This window comes from Anolis sagrei, chromosome 1 (assembly GCF_037176765.1).
Source record: "Anolis sagrei isolate rAnoSag1 chromosome 1, rAnoSag1.mat, whole genome shotgun sequence".
Classification (NCBI taxonomy): Eukaryota; Metazoa; Chordata; class Lepidosauria; order Squamata; family Dactyloidae; genus Anolis; species Anolis sagrei.
The window spans coordinates 239,048,714-239,066,976 of NC_090021.1; the positions used below are offsets into that span (position 1 = coordinate 239,048,714).

Genomic DNA, 18,263 nt, shown 5'->3' on the forward strand with positions numbered 1-18,263 from the left:
TATTCATAGTGTCACGCCTAAAGAAAACTGAATGAGCTGCACTCTTCGTAGTTGCTCTGAAAATCTCCGAACACATTTAGAATATTTTGATGGTTAAAAAAAAATTCTGCTTGCATTCTGATATAGTTTGGTTATTTCTTTCCTTCAAAAAAATACCCTTTTTCTAGGAAACTATTTGCTATCCAGTATGAACCTGTCTTTTTATGTGATCGTTACCATTTTTATTCCACTCCTTTGGGTCCTCTTGGTTTCCATCGCTTCACTGAAAACTTGGCGTGGGGGATTTTTTGACTTTCCCTTTTTCCTTTCAGCTTATGATTTACAATGTCATCCCAATGTGCTCCTCTCAGTATGAACGTATGTTCAACACTAGTCGTATACCGGGCATAGAGACAGGTATAGTGTTAGTCCTGTCAATGTATCTGGCCTCTTGCATTCTAATATTCTATATATGTGACATTGCTTCAGCCTATAACATCCTGCGTGTATTCGCTGAGGCTGTGTGATTTTTCTAACAAAGAGGTCACTGTAATTCTATTGCGAAGTGCTGTGAGATCCACTTCTCTAAAGTTTTGAACCATTTCAGTGTTCCTACTAAATGGGTTAGGTCAAAATAAGATGAATGATCCCCACCAATATAGTCTCAGAAAAAGGAAATATTTGTGTTTTTCTGAACGGGTGGTTTTAAAAAAAGTCACATTTCTCTACCAATTCTGTGTTGCAGAATTTCCAAATTGGTATGTATATCATACAATGTAATACATACAAAAACTACAAAAATCTAAAAAGTGATACAGCAGTGGGTTAAACCGCTGAGCTGCTGAACTTGCTGAGTGAAAGGTTGGTGGTTCAAATCCGGGGTTGGTGGTTCAAATCCAGGGAGCTTTTAGGCCCAGCTTCTGCCAACCCAGCAGTTCAAAAACAGGCAAGTGTGAGTAGATCAATAGGTACCACCTTGGTGGGAAGGTAACGATGCTCCATGCAGTCATGCTCGCCACATGACCTTGGAGGTGTCTACAAACAACGCTGCCTCTTTGGCGTAGAAATGGAGATGAACACTACCTGTCAGAGTTGGTCATGACTAGACTTAATGTCGGGGAAAACCTTTACCTTTACCTAATTATATTAGGGTAATATGAAGTTAAAGAGCATTCATGTTTTAAAATAAAAACCCACCCTAAAGAGACAGTTTAGAGTTTAGTTCTTAAATCACTCTGCTGTAATCCTACACTTGGCCTTTTTGAATGCCTTGGTTGAAAAATAGTGGCAACAGGCAAGTTCAACTGGCCCCCTGAGCCAAGGCTAGCACTTTTCCCTTTCTGCAGAATTATCCTCAATTTATCCACAGGTCATATCATAATCCATGATTTTGGTCCTAATCCTTGCCCTTGACTTATACGTAAAGATCTATTATACTGATTTTCTAATAACAAAGTCATATCAATCTAATAATAATCTTTTAAAAATACCTAATGCATAGGGGATGATACAGCTTCTCAGTATTCTGTGTTTACCAACTGGGTTCACTCTTAAAATAATAATAACAAAAACTCTTAAAATAACTGTTGACCTGAAGGTCAGCGGTTCGAACCTCAAGATGGGGTGAGCTCCAATCTGTCAGCTCCAGCTTCCCATGTGTGGACATGAGAGAAGTCTCCCACAGGATGGTAATACATCCAGGCGTCCCCTGGGCAATGTCTCTGCATACGGCCAATTCTCTCACACCAGAAGCAACTTGCAGTTTCTCAAGTTGCTTCTGACCTGATTTAAAATCTTTCTTCAAACTTGCATATGGACAGATCTTCTCGATGATCCACATTTCAATGGCAAAATGATCACATTAATTTCACTTCTTTTTCACCCCCTACATTAGAATATTCTGAACACACCTGCAAATATTTTTTTCATCTAGAGGTGTAAGAAAGCAGACACACTGTATATGAATAGGTTGCAAATGTATCCTATAATCACCTAACATTAGGAAGAAGTAGTGTCTTCTTTCTGTGAAAAGCAGCTTTTGTTATGTGCTGATTAAATAGTTGATTAGAAGCAGGCTCAAATGGTTCACAATACTTCCTTGAACTGGACCTTGATAAAATATCATGTACTACTTCGTAATATAATTGTCCAACTTCACAATGTAACTGTGAACTGAAGGAACTCTTCACCATTTTGTCCAAATTCCCTCTTAATTTTAATGATCACTTTTTAAAATTTCCTCTCAGTTATTTAAGATCATTACTAATTTTCTCAGTAATGCCTCTTTTTCATATCTTATATCTTTTAAGCTTGCTTAGCATGTTATTCTATTGATAATTAAAAAATAATGATCAAATGTTGGGAGTAAATAAAAAGGAACGCTTCTATGAAAGCAGTGCTTTTGCTGTGTGATCGTTCTGCATCTGGTGAAAGGTTTGATATCTGCATTCCTGGTTTCCTTTGTATGGATGTTGACTGCATTTATATTTTTTTCACTATAAAGATGAACACTATTACATTACTAGATTTGTTTTTACTTTTGGTGATCACACTACATATCAAAACATCTTACATCAGAGAAGTCTTGAAGCAAATGTCCCCATTTTTTTTAATCTCAGGCCATTTATGTAAAGACATTCTCCCCACAGAAAAAGTGAATGATATTCCTTGAGAGTATGTTACCATCTCTCAGCCAGTGAATGTTTCAATTTTTCCCATAGCAGTTATAAAGGAATGAGATGGACACTTCGGAAAGAATTGGTCAAGTCTTTCTGGACCTTCCTTTACATGAGAACTTCCACGTTAACAGCACAGATGTTATGCAATTCGCTTTCTAAGTGATATTTGGCTACCCAGTTGCTGATATTCCAAAGAACCTTTAGGCTTCAGGAAACCCTGGTTGAAATATTCTATCATGAAATACACAGAGTAAGACTACAGAAGTACATATGCTGGCATCATAGATGAAGCCCTCAGTTACACAATGGGTTAAACCCTTGTGCTGGCAGGACTGGTGACTGACAGGCCAGCAGTTTGAATCTGGGGAGAGCATGGATGAGCTCCCTCTGTCAGCTCCAGCTCCCCATGCGGGGGCATGAGAGAAGCCTCCCATAAGGATAGTAAAACATCAAAACATCTGGGAGTCCCCTGGACAAAGTCCTTGCAGCTGGCCAATTCTCTCACACCAGAAGCGACTTGCAGTTTCTCAAGTCACTCCTGACACACACAAAAATAGATGTTTTAAAGTACTGGTGCTTTCTGCAGCACATTTTTTAAAACAGTCTACTCAGTTGAGTTTTGACTAATGGGTGTGGCATGATTGAATACTGAATGTTGTTTTGAGCTGAGTATTGCTTTGGTTTGAAAATCGTACGTCACGGAAACTTTTGCTCATTTCCAAATCCTGGATTATAATTCTAGACACTATCCAGCACATAAAAGACAGCAAACACATCATTGTGTACCATAAAGGGTGCTTTTACAAAGTATGGCTGTACTATGATGGCAGACTGCTAAAACCCCGGGAGATTGAACAGCAGATGCAGTGGATTCTCGATGATAAATCAAAGCCCCAGCCAGGTGAAGAGAAGTTAGCTGCTCTTACTGCAGGAGACAGGTACGAGCTTGATAAAACGAGTGGACAACTACAGTGAATCTATTCTACATTTGTCCAATCACTTGCTGACTAATCCTTTGAATATCAACAGAACTTTTTATAGAGTCTGTAATACATACTTTTTCATGTACTATGGCAGGGGTCCTCAAACTAAGGCCCGGGGGCCGATTGCGGTTCTCAAAGGTTATTTACCCGGCCCTCGCTTAGGGTCAACCTAACTGTGTAACGACTTGAAAGCACACAACAACAACAATCCTATCTTATCAGCCAAAAGCAGGCCCACACTTCCCATTGAAATACTAATAAATTTATATTTGTTAGGATTGCTCCTCATTTTAATTATTGTATTGTTTTTAAGTGTTCTTTGCACTACAAATGAGATGTGTGCAGTGTGCATAGGAATTCATTCATGTTTTTTTCAAATTATAATCTGGACCTCCAACAGTTTGAGGGACTGTGACCTGGCCCTCTGTTTAAAACGTTTGTGGACCCCTGTACTATGGTATTTCATCAGATTGATTGTGAGATGGAGTAGTTGGTACCTGTATGATTATTCCTTTTATCACTTCCATATTCAGCCTTAAGGAATCAGCATTAATTTGATTAACAATCTTGTATATCTAATTTCTAACAAGATATTGCTTCCTTGGAAGGGTTCTACTGTGAAAGGCAGCCTATAAATAGTTTAAAATAGATAAACGTGTATAAATGACTGAATACATAATTTGGTGCTTATATTCCATGAAAATTCTAAGACCCGTCGCAAACTAGCCTCCTGCGGGAGCAAACTGTGCCAGCACGTCCCTGACGTCATGAGACTCCGCCTCTCTCCCCGCCCCTTTCTCTGCCTCTTTCTCCGTGCCAGAGTGGTTTTTCCTTTGCTAGCGCAGCATTGCCAGCGTACTCTCGTTGTTGAATTCTGTCAACAACGAGAGTACGCTGGCAATGCTGCCCTAGCAAAGAAAGCAGACACACTGTAAGACCCGTCGCAAACTCTGTTCCTGCGGGAGGAAAATTGCTAGCATGTCCCTGACGTCACGAGACTCCGCCTCTCGCCCCGCCCCTTTCTCCGCCCCTTTCTCTTTGCGAGCGTGGTTTTTCCTGTGCTAGGGCAGCATTGCCCGCATTTTCTCTCAGTTGGCAGAATTCAACTGAGAGAAAATGCGGGCAATGCTGCCCTAGCAAAGGAAAAACCACGCTCGCAAAGAGAAAGGGGCGGAGAAAGGGGCGGGGAGAGAGGCGCAGGCTCATGACGTCAGGGACTTGCTAGCAAGGTTTTCTCCAGCAGGAACCTAGTTTGCGACGGGCCTAAGAAAGCAGACACACTGCAAAGGAAAAACCACTCTGGCACAGAGAAAGAGGCGGAGAAAGGGGCGGGGAGATAGGCGCAGTCTCATGACGTCAGGGACGTGCTGGCACAGTTTGCTCCTGCAGGAGGCTAGTTTGCGGCGGCTCTAAGAAACCAAGTAGTGAAGGCAAGAATATTTAGTGTTGTGTACAATTTTACCCTTTCAATGGCCTACTTTATATGCCCTTTTAAATCTTACCATCTGGTGAGCATTGGAAAGAGGTATTTGGGTGTATTTGGATGTGTGCTCACATGCTTCATAACCCCTGTCAATCCATCCATTAATGCACTGCCCTCCTAGCTGTGTTTCAGTGCTCTCTGATGTACCAGTCCTCTCCCATAATTTTTTTCATCTGTGCTTCCCATCCATTCCTCCATCAATTCATCCATCCATCTTTTTCTTGGCCTATTAAAAACACATAATGTTAGATTAGAGAGTGGGAGCTGCCCTCTGAGCATTATTGGGCATGTTGCATGCAATGGCTTTGACTGCTAGTTTGGGAGAAGATAATTGAGGGCTGCAGGCGGGTTATAAATTGACTCCCCATGCTTTGACCATTGTGCTGTCTGTTTTGAGAGGAGATTAGTGTGTATTTTGAGACTTGTCTAACATTTGCAGAGCTTGTAGGAATTCATTCTGTAGCAATATTTTCCTATTACGTTGTTTTTATTTTGTTGCCTTAAAGTTGTTTCCAGCTTACGAAAAGCTTAAAGTAAATCCGTCATGGGGTTTTCTTGGCACAATTTGTATGGAGGAGGATTGCATGACTTGCCCAAAGCCACCCAGGAGGTATCCATGGCCAAGTGGGAATTTTAACCCTGATCTCCTAAGGTCCGAGTCCAACACTCAAACCAATACACCATGCTACCTCTCCTCATTCGGGACATAGTTTTAAAAGAAAATGAATCTAAAATGTCTCATATTTTTTAATGACTCCCTGTTGATATTCTTGTGGCAGAGTTCCATGGGCTAAAGCTCGCCAAACTTACTTTGCACGTGGAAAAAACAAGCAGTCTTTGGATGCTGTTGAAAAGGCCGCTTTCTTTGTGACTCTGGATGACACTGCTCAGGGTTATAGGGAAGAGGATCCAGTGGCAACAATGGACACGTATGCAAAGTCACTTCTGCATGGCAAATGCTATGACAGGTACGTTGCAAAGAAGGAGCAGAAGTAATTTTGCTTTTGACATGTGTACTTAGTTATCTTACATCTCTTCCAAAAAGAATTGAAATAGCAATTAAAATAGTACCATTCCAGATGTATAAAAGCAGCAAATTATGGTTGTTATTAACATTCATGATGATTTTTTTTGCCTTTTCTAGGTGGTTTGACAAATCATTCACCCTTATAGTGTTCAAGAATGGCAAAATGGGCCTGAATACTGAACATTCATGGGCGGATGCTCCTATTGTAGGACATCTTTGGGAGGTGAGTGTGTAGCTGAATTAGCCATACAAACTGGGCTTCTTAATGGATTTGGATGTTTCCCACTTTTACTTTTCTAAGTACTTCACTTTTACTTCACTTCCTTTTTAAAATTCATCTGCTTGTCCTAACCAATGAAAGCTTTATGAGCAGAAAATATTCTTTACGACACCCTTCATATATGCAATTCATGAGTGCTAGATATTGTCAAGCATTCTACCACCATTTCCAAAATATACATATAGTTAATTGGACTTTTTGTCCCAAGCAAAGCTTTTGCTACTCCTTATCATATTAACCTTAAGGGAATGTGGCCTGTATGGCTGCTACAGTCTTGCATATTACTGAGCCATTAGGTAACAAATAAAATGTATTGTTGTTTTTGTTGTTTCAACATCATGTCATGCGTAGCATACCCTCACCAGTAAAAATGAATGAGGAACATATTATTTACATTCCCCATGAGATTTGGGTCACCCAAAACAAAACTTCCAGGGCATTTGTCCTCTGTTAGTATTCTTCATTTAGGTCAGTTTGCAGGATTTTGAGGTATAATCTGACCTTAAATCGTTATAAACTCTCTGCCTAGCTCTCTGTCATTTGTCGTGTTGCTCTTCTTGTGATAAGCTGGCAGGGGTGGTGGTCTATAATTACCATTCATGGTTTGGACAGTAACCGCACACAGCCCTGGTAGAATTAAGCTTCTTTTGATGCTTTCCTCTTGCATGATGTAATTAATATGCAGCATATAGCAGTTTGAATTTTTTAGGTGCAATGTCTGTTCAAATTTGTACATAAGGTTTTCCTACCCTGACATACAAAGAACATGGCTGAAAAATATAAAAAATTTAGCACATTTCCTGATACTAATTTTCCTTTTATATTTTATTCTTAATCCATGTGTTTAGACTCATGTGTGTGATTATGAGTTCATCTCCCCTTTCCTCCACAGAATGTCATGTTTTCTGACTGCCTTGAGCTGGGCTACACAGAAGATGGGCATTGCAAAGGAGAATCCTCTTCTGGTATCCTTATGCCTAGCAGACTACAATGGGAAATCCCTGAAGAAGTGAGTACAGAGTCATTCCTCCATCAGTGTAAATGGTGATGGATATAGGGGAGGCAACATTATTTGGTTGGTTTGGTTATCTCTTCATAAAGGTCCCAGAAGTAAATGTTCAGCAATGGTGTATAAAATGTGTTTGTGTATGGGGATTTGAAGGGGTTTTAGAGATGCAGGTGTTATGCTCCAGATAACATGAAATTTATGAGTCTCAGTGAGACTTATATTTACACAATCACTAGAGTCAAGGTTCTATTTATGGGAAAGTCACATAATGGATCCATTTTGCACAAAAGTAGTCAGTTGGGGATCTATAGGAATCCTGACTTATCACCAAGTGCCTGATCTTTCCTGCTTTGCTTCATGATTTGCTTCATCTGTTGTCCAAACACAATCCAATTTTCTCTTCCCTTGGAAAACCAAAGGCAGAAAAGTAATATATTATTTAGATTACTTCTCTTCTTTGGAGAGAAACAGACCAGAGAAGCAGTTTTATCTCAACTTAGAATTGTAAAGTTTCCAAAAATGTTAAGGCTATTGGTAAAAAATATTGGGTTCCAGAAAGAAAACTAGAAATGTTTACATCATATCAAATAATATACATTGCCTTTGACAAACATGTTCCTGTTAAATTGGGAAAATGAGGGGATCAATATATGAACATGTTCATGCTAAAAATATTTTCCATATTCCAATTTTCATTTTTTTTTTCTTGGAAAAGGGAATCTGTTAAAAAAAGTAAAGTACCCTTGTGTTTTCTTGTGCCTTCACATCTCTACCCAAACCAAACTATGATTCAGCTGCCTCTCCTGTTTATAACCAATACCCTGGAGTTCCTATAAATCCCCCAATGATCATGTAATACAGGCTTGGTCTTGCTAAAACAAAGTACACTATTTTTAATCATCTTGCCTTATGAGAATACTTGAATAATATCATACTTTAAACACTGCTGTTTAGTGTCAAGAAGTAATTGAGAGATCCCTGGCTGTTGCAAGGCCTCTAGCAGATGATGTGGATTTTCATTCATTTCCTTTCGACACATTTGGGAAGGGATTAATGAAGAAAGCAAAAACTAGTCCTGATGCATTTGTGCAACTCGCCTTACAGCTTGCTCACTATCGGGTAAGTATTATTATTATATTAGCTTGTTTTAACTACCATGTAAAATGTAATCCTGAAATTAAAAATAAAAGCTTCTCAGAAAGTTATGCTGTAACCCATGTTACTACTATTTCAGGCATGTTTGTGCTCCATAATAGACTTGTTTAGTACTGTTGAATCTTTGATTTTCTAAATCTAATAGTGCATTACACAGCTTTGTTTCATCAAGCCTTGGTTTTCCCTGAGGTCAAGGTATTTTTGTAACCTGATAAACAAAGTGTGATCTTCCAGATGAACTGCAGTTTCAGCATTTTAACTACTTCTGGAGGACTTCACTTTTTAGACCCATATTCTGTATTGCCTACTCAGTACTGAGTTCCGTTTAGCAAAGGGCCCTTGCAATGTTAATATTTTTCCTTTATAATTTTGGACCTTGTTGCTCCTTGATCAGTATGACTGTTGAATTACTGATGAATTTCTCCTGAGCATCTTTCTGTGTCCCGGTAGTATATATTTTAATTGACTTGATTTTCCCCCTTTTCTTACATTTAAAAAATAGTGCTATTTTATTATTTTAAAAATACTTATACAAGAAATTTGTAAAGTTTTACCACCATCCATTCCCAAGGATACAAACAGACTAAGGAGTAATTTACTTCCCTAGCCATATTGGACAGGAAGAAATAAAATGAGATGAATTTGCAAATAGAAAAACATGGCCGTTCCATGGGCTTCAGTAGTGTCTCTCTAAATTGAGACAGAATGTGTAGTTTTTCCACATAACATTTCTGTTGGCAATAATGACATTTAACATCAAAAGTTTGAAGTCTTTATAAAAGGCAAGGTAATCAGAATGTAACTTAATTTTTAGACTAGACAAAAGTAAATGCACTAAATCAGTGGGAATATGGAAAGATAACTCTTATGTAAACTCCACTTATTTTATGGCTCTATTCTAGTTGGGATTAACAATCAGGTTGAGCCTCTGATAGAATTATTCAATTTGGTTGAATACAGAATAGCAGATCAGATTAAAGATGAAACAATTCATCTTTAATCATTGGAGTTTTTTTAAGCAAACTTAACTTTGTACATCTATTGCTATGGTCTCCGCTGGCTGTCACAGCATACTTAAGTATTTTAGAGATGTTCACATCAACTCTGAGTGCTGCAGTATAACAAAGTTCAACATGATAAGGAAAACTGCTGGAGAGAAACAAGATGCAAAACAGAAAATAAGATGTAGTAACATGCAGATTATTATGGAGGGAAATGTAATGTTATCAATAAAATCCATCATGTAGAATATCATGTTCCATTCTGGTTGCACTGTCTCAAAAAGTATATCACTGGAAAAGATGCAGAGTTAACACTGAGCTATTTCTTTGTGTAATGTAATAGACCAATTTCTTTGGTGGTAGCAGTGGGGGAAAGTGCAAAAAAAAAATTGGAAATTCATCCTATGCTCATTTTACTTTGGGTGAATTACTGTAGAAAGCAGCAAAGGAAATCTGTGACTACTAGATGGCATTTATAGGATTGATTGTGCTTTAAGTTTCTCCTATAAACATGGGATGTTCCATGTAGCTACTGTTTGAGACAGTAAATCTTCAAAATTTTCTGGATAGGGCTGCTTTTATCATTGCACCCAAACCGCATTTAACTGATGTTTGTAAGGATTTTCTTATCATAGTGTCATAGTATTAATGTTGTCTCTTATGCATATATATGTATATTCCATGCTGCTCTCTGTAATTAAGGGTACTTATGTAACTTTCTCATAATTCTATCAGAACTTTAGGGCATACCGAATGAAATTACACATCCTTTAGATCAGGGGTAGGGAACCTTCGGCTCTCCAGGTGTGGTGGACTTCAACTCCCACAATTCCTTGAGGCTCAGCATTTGCCCCAAAGGCTTACACGAGCCTCAAGGAATTGTGGGAGTTGAAGTCCACCACACCTGGAGAGCCGAAGGTTCCCTACCCCTGCTTTAGATACTCAAAAAGAGAGAGCAAAAGTTTAACAGCATGACATAATATTTAAGATACGTGATTATAATGTTTGTGTCAATTTAATTTGTGTTGTGGGATTGCACATTGAACATACTACTTTCATTATGATATCTTTTTTAATTTTTGTTTAAGGACATGGGTAAATTTTGCTTAACTTATGAAGCATCTATGACACGCCTGTTCAAAGAAGGTAGAACAGAAACAGTTCGTTCATGTACCACACAGTCATGCAAATTTGTGCAAGCTATGGATGACCCATCTGAAACTGTGAGTTTAATCTGGTCAATAATTTTAGGTTTACATTTATTTGCATGTAAGTGCTTATGGCTGTAGGTGGTATCTAAGGAAAAAAGATTACACCTTTCCTATCCATAAATGCAGTCGAAAGAGAAATACTGATATATCTAAATATCTAAATAGTTCATTGAAAAAAATTTTCTTATGTTTTCTTAATACTGTATTAGTATATAGATCAGTGATATGCAGTAAAATTCTAGGATGTGAACTGAACAGGTTAAAGTCTTGCATAAATGATAATAAGAATAAATATGCTACTTCATTAATTAAACTATCCACATTCTCTGTTTTGTTCAGCTAATCTAAGCCCAAAGTTTAAGAAAAGGTCATTTTGCATTGATACAGAAATTAGCTGTATCTTTATTTAGCTATTAGCTGGCATGGTAATTTCTTTGTTTTTACATGAAAACAAGCAGAGGCATCTCATTGAATGATTAATTATATTATTAAACAAATATATTTTAATTAGTTTACACCTTGTGCTTTTTGACGTCTGTTTTTATAACAGTCCCTGATACTCATGAGACCCAGGTTCCCGACAATATAAACTACAGAAGAAGTAGTAAGACATCCCAAGGAGTTTAATGAGAGAACCAGCATAAATTATTGATTAAAATATGGGACTGAGACTTGAGAGATCTAGAGTCTAATCCTGCTGATCCTGGAAACTCATCTTGACCTACCTACTGGCTTGCTATGAGGATTAGTGAGGAGGAAAAAGCAATGATCTCATTGGGCAAAGAATGTGAATGTGTAACCAGCCCTAGTAATACTAACAGTAAATGAACACTTGCCAAGCATCTGCCATGGTTGTTACAGCAACTGAAGGGATGTTAAGAGAGAGTTCTGTGTGCCTACTTTTGGCCCATAATGGAGCTTATTTTATTAATGCCATGCCCTAGAACTGCAAATTACCATATCTTCATGCTAGTTTAAAATATAAATCATGGATTTCTCCCCTTAATCTACAGCTTGAAAAGAAGGTTGCACTATTCAAAGCTGCTGCTACTCATCATCAGCTCCTGTATCGACTTGCCATGACTGGTAATGGCATTGATCGCCACCTTTTCTGCCTTTATGTAGTATCAAAGTACCTTGCAGTTGAATCACCGTTCCTTAAGGAAGTAAGTGACCAAATAGTATTTACTGATCAAGTAATAAGCAAAAACTGTGGAAACCTTCAGGAATGTTTTAAATCTTGCATAAAAACTATTTTGCTGGAGATTTAATTAAAAAGTAATTTGTGCATTGATAATATATAATATACAAGAAATGTAAAAGCATGATATATTTGTATTATTAAAAGTAGACATTCAAAAGTATAGTGGATAGTCTGAGTTTGCTGACTTGTTTAATTTTCTTCAAACAAAAATTACAAAATATAATGGGCCTTTAGTATACACTGAGGTTTGGCTCCAGGATCTCCTGTAAAAACCAAAATCTATTAATGCTCAAGTCCCATCATATATAGTGGCGTAGCAACATGGCCATTTTCTTTAAATCTAAAGTGCACTCCTTGCCACTGGCAAGCAATATTGAGCATTCATATGTCTTACCATTTCCTATTCACGAATTATGGCCTTGGGTCCCATTTTGGGAGGAAGGTGGGGTGTTTATTGATTAAATGAGTAGATGAATGAAGTGTGATCACCAGCACACATATGAATATAGTGTTAGTGTCATTGTTGGGTGACTTATTTTCCCTAGTCCTAATATATGTGTCCCAAAAATCACCATTCCAAAAGTTACAGAGAAGAAGGAATGGGTTGTAGCTTCAAACAACATTTTTATCATTGCTTGCAAATAGTTGATAAATGTGCTACATGTTGTACCTTTTTTTTCCTTTCTCAGGTTTTGTCAGAGCCCTGGAGGCTTTCAACGAGTCAAACACCACAACAGCACATTGATCTGAACAAGAATCCTGGGATGGAATCCAGTGGTGGAGGATTTGGCCCTGTAAGAATGACTAACTGTGCTAGGGACTGCATTTTATGTCTTTGTAGTAGTTTTTATGCTATCATGGGAGAATACCATCCTCAAGTCTTGAACGGTTTGGAACCTGGGTACCTAAGGGAGTATGTCTCTCTATACTTATGTGATCACTAAAATTTATTGAAAGAACCCTTCTCTGTGTTAGGGAAAATTACCCAAAAATCAGCAGAGCATCCAAAATACAAACAGGATACTAATAGTTGAGCAATCAGCTCACAGCTAGCAGAGCGTGAAGTGCCGTATGATGTGGCTGTAAAGAATTAAAAGCTTAGGCAGGCAAAGATGTAGAGTCTTGACTTTAAATATCACAAAAGATTTATTTACAGAAAACAATAACTACATTTCTTAATAGTTAAGAACTGGGTCTGAGCTACTCTTAACACCCATCTCTTTTAAGATTTCTAAGAGAGGGAGAAAACACCAATCTCTACATCTCTCCTGACACACATGCAGAGAGAGATCTCAAAGCACGAAGCACATAAGATGTAAAAGTAGAAGTCAGAAGTAAAGGCTTGCAGTAGAAAAGTATGCATTCTAGACAGCCAATCAGAATGAGAGCAGAAATAGATAGGAGAGAAGAAATAGATACAGGAGACAGGGGGAAGGGAAACCCTCAGCCTACTCTTAGCTAACTAATTGTTCCTCCTTTAGAACTCAGAAGAGAGCTTTCTTGGTTATGATACTCCAGTTGTGGAATATCTTTTCTATAAAAGCCTGACTGTCACTTAAGTTGATGTCAGCACCAAGTTAAAATTTACTATTAATCCAAATATTGTGGGATTATTGGGGCATGGCTTGGTTTTCATTTTGTTAGATTGTAGGTTTATTTTTATTTGCAGTTGTTTTATTGATTGTAATTCATCTTGAGGTCTTTATACATGTCATAAGTATTTTTGAGAAATGAAACACAAATAACGTATGAGTCTGTACAAATAAAACACTTCTAAATTTATCTTCTACAGGTTGCTGATGATGGTTATGGTGTGTCTTATATAATTGTGGGTGATAATCTCATAAATTTCCATGTATCCAGCAAATACTCTTGTCCTGAAACAGTAAGCATTTTTATTAAATTTAAAGACCATTAAGTTCTATTCTGTGTTCATTAGTTAATATCTATTTTTTCTGGTAGAGTACTTTATTATTGGAATATATTTAATATGTTTAACTAAAATGTTTCTGTTTAGAATAGTTGAATTGATAAAATTTTGTAAAATATAAATGACATATACATACTTAGTTTTCAATTATGATAAATGCATGCATGATTTGTTCTTTTGGGGATCAGTTTGGAATTTGTGTGGACATATCCCAGAAGGGAACTTCTGCACCAGAGGATAAACAAATAGAAACCAGACATCAGGCATGGGAATTCCCAAAAATCAGTTCCAGAGTGCTTCACTCATTCTGGACATTCCATCCCTGATCTCAGAACAATCCTTGAACAAAAAAAAAAAACCTGCAGAGAAAGATTGGAAAGAGAAGTGGCAAAATTGGAACATATGCACAAACTCCACTCAATCAACAGTGGGTTGACTATAGACAATAGTTTCCTGGCACATTACACACATTATAACCCTAGTTAACCAGCCTTATGAGGGCTCTCATTGTCATTTTATAACATCTGGTTTCCAGCTAGCTTCATACTGTATTTCAATAACTCCTTCCACCATTTGTATGGTTATCTACTCACATTGACTTTAAGCAACATCTGTCCTCCCGTCTGTGTCCCCCAATGACCATAGTTACTATTGTTATCACAAAATTTGGATTTCCATTGCTATTCACACATGCCATCTGTTCATTCATAGTTACAGAATTCCGATCCTAGGCAATTCCCTCAAAACATCTGATGAAGTAGACTTAGCCTATTAAAGCTAATGCCAGAAGTCTCACTCTTAGTCTCTCTCTCAGGTTAAATCTATTATACTGGCCAACATATAGTTTGGGGCCTTAAATGCTAAACCTGTTTCTGGATATATTTGACCTACCAGTTCCAAAAATGGCACCAGTTCCCCACTTTCGGCTCTGATTTTTGAGGTATATAATATATGCCATATACCACTCTGTTCCCCCAATAAAAATTGGGATATTTTAATTTTAAATTACTATATTTTAAGCATAAAGGAAACATTAAAATTTTCCAAAAGTGTACTGCATAAAAATCTACTTATTTCATGTCAAAACACAGATTTATGATACAAATTTTCAATTATTCAACACACATACCTAAAAAACTACAGCTGATGGAATCTATCTAATGCAATTTTCAGAATTGGGCCATGTTATTGAATCTGCTGGTGAGACGAGTTTGTTGCTTTTAAAAAAGTTCACTAGCCACATTCTCTCTCTCTTTTTAAAGCTGAGATAAGGAAATCACAGCTCGGGCCCAGCCTACTTGAGGGACTGCATCTCCTCCTACCAGAGATCTTCAGGAGAGGCCCTTCTCTCGGGCCCACCACCATCACAAGCGTGGTTGGTGGGAACGAGAGAGAGGGCCTTTTCGATGGTGGCCCCATGGCACTGGAACCCCCTTCCTAGAGAGGTGCAATCAGCCCCTTCCTTATGACCTTTTTGTGAAGCCAGGCCTTCTCAAATGAATTATAATAGGCAACTGCCAGATAGCTGCTAGTAATATTCACCTCTGAATGTTATATTGGACCTGTCAATGTTGTGATACGGACTAATAAAAAACAGCATTTTTCAGGATCTTAGTGTAATCTGTTTTACGAATAACCTCAGTGGCCTGAGGTTAGGGGATATTTTAATGGTGTATGTTGTAATTTATTTAGTTTGCTCATGATCTTAAGATGTTTTGTTGAAATGTGTATTTTTATTTGAATCCCACCCATGGGAGATAAGGGGGATAAAAATGAATAAATAATCATAATCATAATGAATAAATTATCTCTATGTGTTTTATATGTTTGCATATAGGTATGCATGTATATAGTGTGTACAATATAAGAGCTTGATGCAGTTGTGAACTTGGATTTCTAACTCTCTTTCTGTTCGTCTTTAGAACTCCCATCGCTTTGGGAAAAACATCAAACAAGCATTGTGTGACATCCGTGATATGTTTGGTATTGGCAAAAACTCTACCAAGTGATTCCTTAACAGCTGATAAATTAGTCCTGTGTTGGGCATGAGAACTCTTCTGATCAATGACTGAAAACAAGCCACGCCAAGCAGCAGTCCATTCCAGGGTATTGAAGCAAGATTACTTGTGAGAGATGCCAGAATCCATCATTGTACATGTTCAGAAGAGTTTTCTTTTCCACATGAAATGACGTGCATTCTCTCGGTATTTGTAAGAAAGCTGCAAGGTGACAACAATTACTTGAGGCTTTTCTTAATTTGTTGTACATTTGATCATTTCTTACTTTAAAATATGTCTACTTGTATTCTGTTAATGAAGGGATGAAAAATGTGGATTCCAGTTTTATGTCAACAAGAAATCTGAACTATATCAGTAGCAAAGCATCTGTTAATATATTTGCTGCTTTTTATCAGTAAGTGACAATTTGGGCATTCACCTTAAATCGGAGTGTCACTAATTGAAGCATAAACACACATTGGACAAACCTATTGCAATGTGCTAAGAGAGAAAGGGTTGTGCTGCTTGAAACAAAGCCTATATTGCCATAGGTCAGTGGTAAAATTATTGTGCCTCAACAATGACAGTTAAGAAACACGTTTTATTTACATTAACGTACTAAATTATCTCTGAAAGTTTGGAAAGCAAAATAGCTACAGAATTCACGGTCATTTTTTTTTTTTTGGCATAATAAAACTTGGAAAATGTGAGCACATTCTAAACAGTGTTGTATACAATGTTCCATGAATTTCCTTTGTTGATCTTACTGAATAATTTTTACACTACTTTTTAAAATGACTGTTATTTTTGCTTCAGTGTAGTTCACTTCAAGGTTATCAAATGTTGCCTGACCTCAGATTCTTTGTCCACTAAGGAAGGCTGATCATTAGGTGTTAGACAATCGACAGGTACAAGTTATACTCAACCTAGCTGGCCTATTGTAAGTTGTTCACCACCATGCCTTAAGCAACTCCCATCTCATATGCAATCCTAATAAATAGAGGTTACTAATAAATATCTTGAATGTTTTATGGGTACAGTGTGGAGGACCACTTCAAGATGCTTTTCAGAAGCAGAGAACATACAAATCATGAACCACTAGAGAATGACCAGTGGAAATTACAGAAAATGGATATGGGAGTATATAGCTGGCAGGAAGTTTACCAAAAATCTTGTTACAAAAATGTAACAATAACATCTTCTAGGCAGCCTAAAAAAAGCCTAACTATATGATGCAGCAATTTACAGTTACTATTCAAAATGTGATGGGTATGAGGAAAAACATGCCACAAATTCAGATGTTTTACTCTAAAATCCAGATGCTCCAGAGCTTTTAATAGCTGTATGAAATTGGGGGTGAAGAAAAGAGCTCACATTCTGTCCTGAAGATGCATAATATGAATAAATTATTTTACTCAACATAGGCTGGAGGTATAGATGGGATACATTTCTCTGTAAATTACATATCAGAGTACAACACCACCACCCCTCACAGAGAGAAATGGGTTGAACATATTATATATGATCAGGTATGTTAAATAAGCAAGAAAATGATGAATGGAAATGAAATATTGCTTGTCATGCTGCACTCTGGAAATAATGCAGCAAGAGTCAGGTGTTTGGGAGCTTTTCTTGTACACACACTGTTGACCACTGACCAATCGCTATTAATTTTTAAGATGGATTTTTTAAAATTAAAAGCATACTTAGGTTTGGCTCAGGTTTTAGATGTTTCAATGTAATCATAGTTAGTGTATTATCAATGCAATTTTTCATTCTTTAAGGGAATGTAAATGTATAATTGGCTGAGGACGTAGTGGTTTTATTGTGTCTGGAGGGTAAGTGTCATGTATTTTTTATTTGGCACATGGTAAGTTTGGTTTATATTCTCTTAGAATGTCAGCTGCGTGTAAATAATGTTCCTTTGGTTGTAAATCTTTAAACGCACAGTAAACATAAGTTAGCCTTAATAAAGAAATTAATATAATTCCGATTTGTACATTTTTGTGTGACAAAGATAGTAATATTTTGGTTTTGGCTTTTCTTAATGTTCTGTCGAGTTCTTAAAAAGCTCATAATACCATCACATTCTAGGACAAGAAAATATAAATAAATACACACCATGGTTCCAGGCTGCCATCCAGTAAATATAGAGCAAGATATTTAGTTTAAACTGATAGTTTAGGTTGAAAAAAATGGAATTAAGTTCCAAATATTGCAGTTTTTGTAACTAATTATTTAATTAATCACAACACATACTTAGGAGTCCCCGGTGGTGCAATGGGTCAAACCAGTGTTTCTCAACCTGGGGTCGGGACCCCAGGGG

At 37.3% G+C, this 18,263-nt stretch overlaps 1 protein-coding gene across 2 annotated transcripts in view; it reads left to right on the forward strand.

The window, feature by feature from the left end:
- The window catches only part of CPT1A (carnitine palmitoyltransferase 1A), a 54,189-nt gene extending 36,265 nt beyond the window's left edge, over nucleotides 1-17,924 (forward strand). Inside the window, exons 9-19 of one of the 2 annotated variants that reach the window (XM_060769903.2) lie at nucleotides 312-396; nucleotides 3,400-3,595; nucleotides 5,903-6,091; nucleotides 6,268-6,373; nucleotides 7,323-7,439; nucleotides 8,394-8,558; nucleotides 10,684-10,818; nucleotides 11,820-11,972; nucleotides 12,700-12,804; nucleotides 13,803-13,895; nucleotides 15,863-17,924. In XM_060769903.2, coding sequence (XP_060625886.2) covers nucleotides 312-396; nucleotides 3,400-3,595; nucleotides 5,903-6,091; nucleotides 6,268-6,373; nucleotides 7,323-7,439; nucleotides 8,394-8,558; nucleotides 10,684-10,818; nucleotides 11,820-11,972; nucleotides 12,700-12,804; nucleotides 13,803-13,895; nucleotides 15,863-15,949 — 1,431 coding nt within the window. In that variant the 3' untranslated portion in view covers nucleotides 15,950-17,924. The remainder of the gene's footprint in view (nucleotides 1-311; nucleotides 397-3,399; nucleotides 3,596-5,902; nucleotides 6,092-6,267; nucleotides 6,374-7,322; nucleotides 7,440-8,393; nucleotides 8,559-10,683; nucleotides 10,819-11,819; nucleotides 11,973-12,699; nucleotides 12,805-13,802; nucleotides 13,896-15,862) is intronic. The other variant, XM_060769894.2, reaches the window with a different exon arrangement.
- The last annotated feature ends 339 nt before the right edge of the window (nucleotides 17,925-18,263 follow it).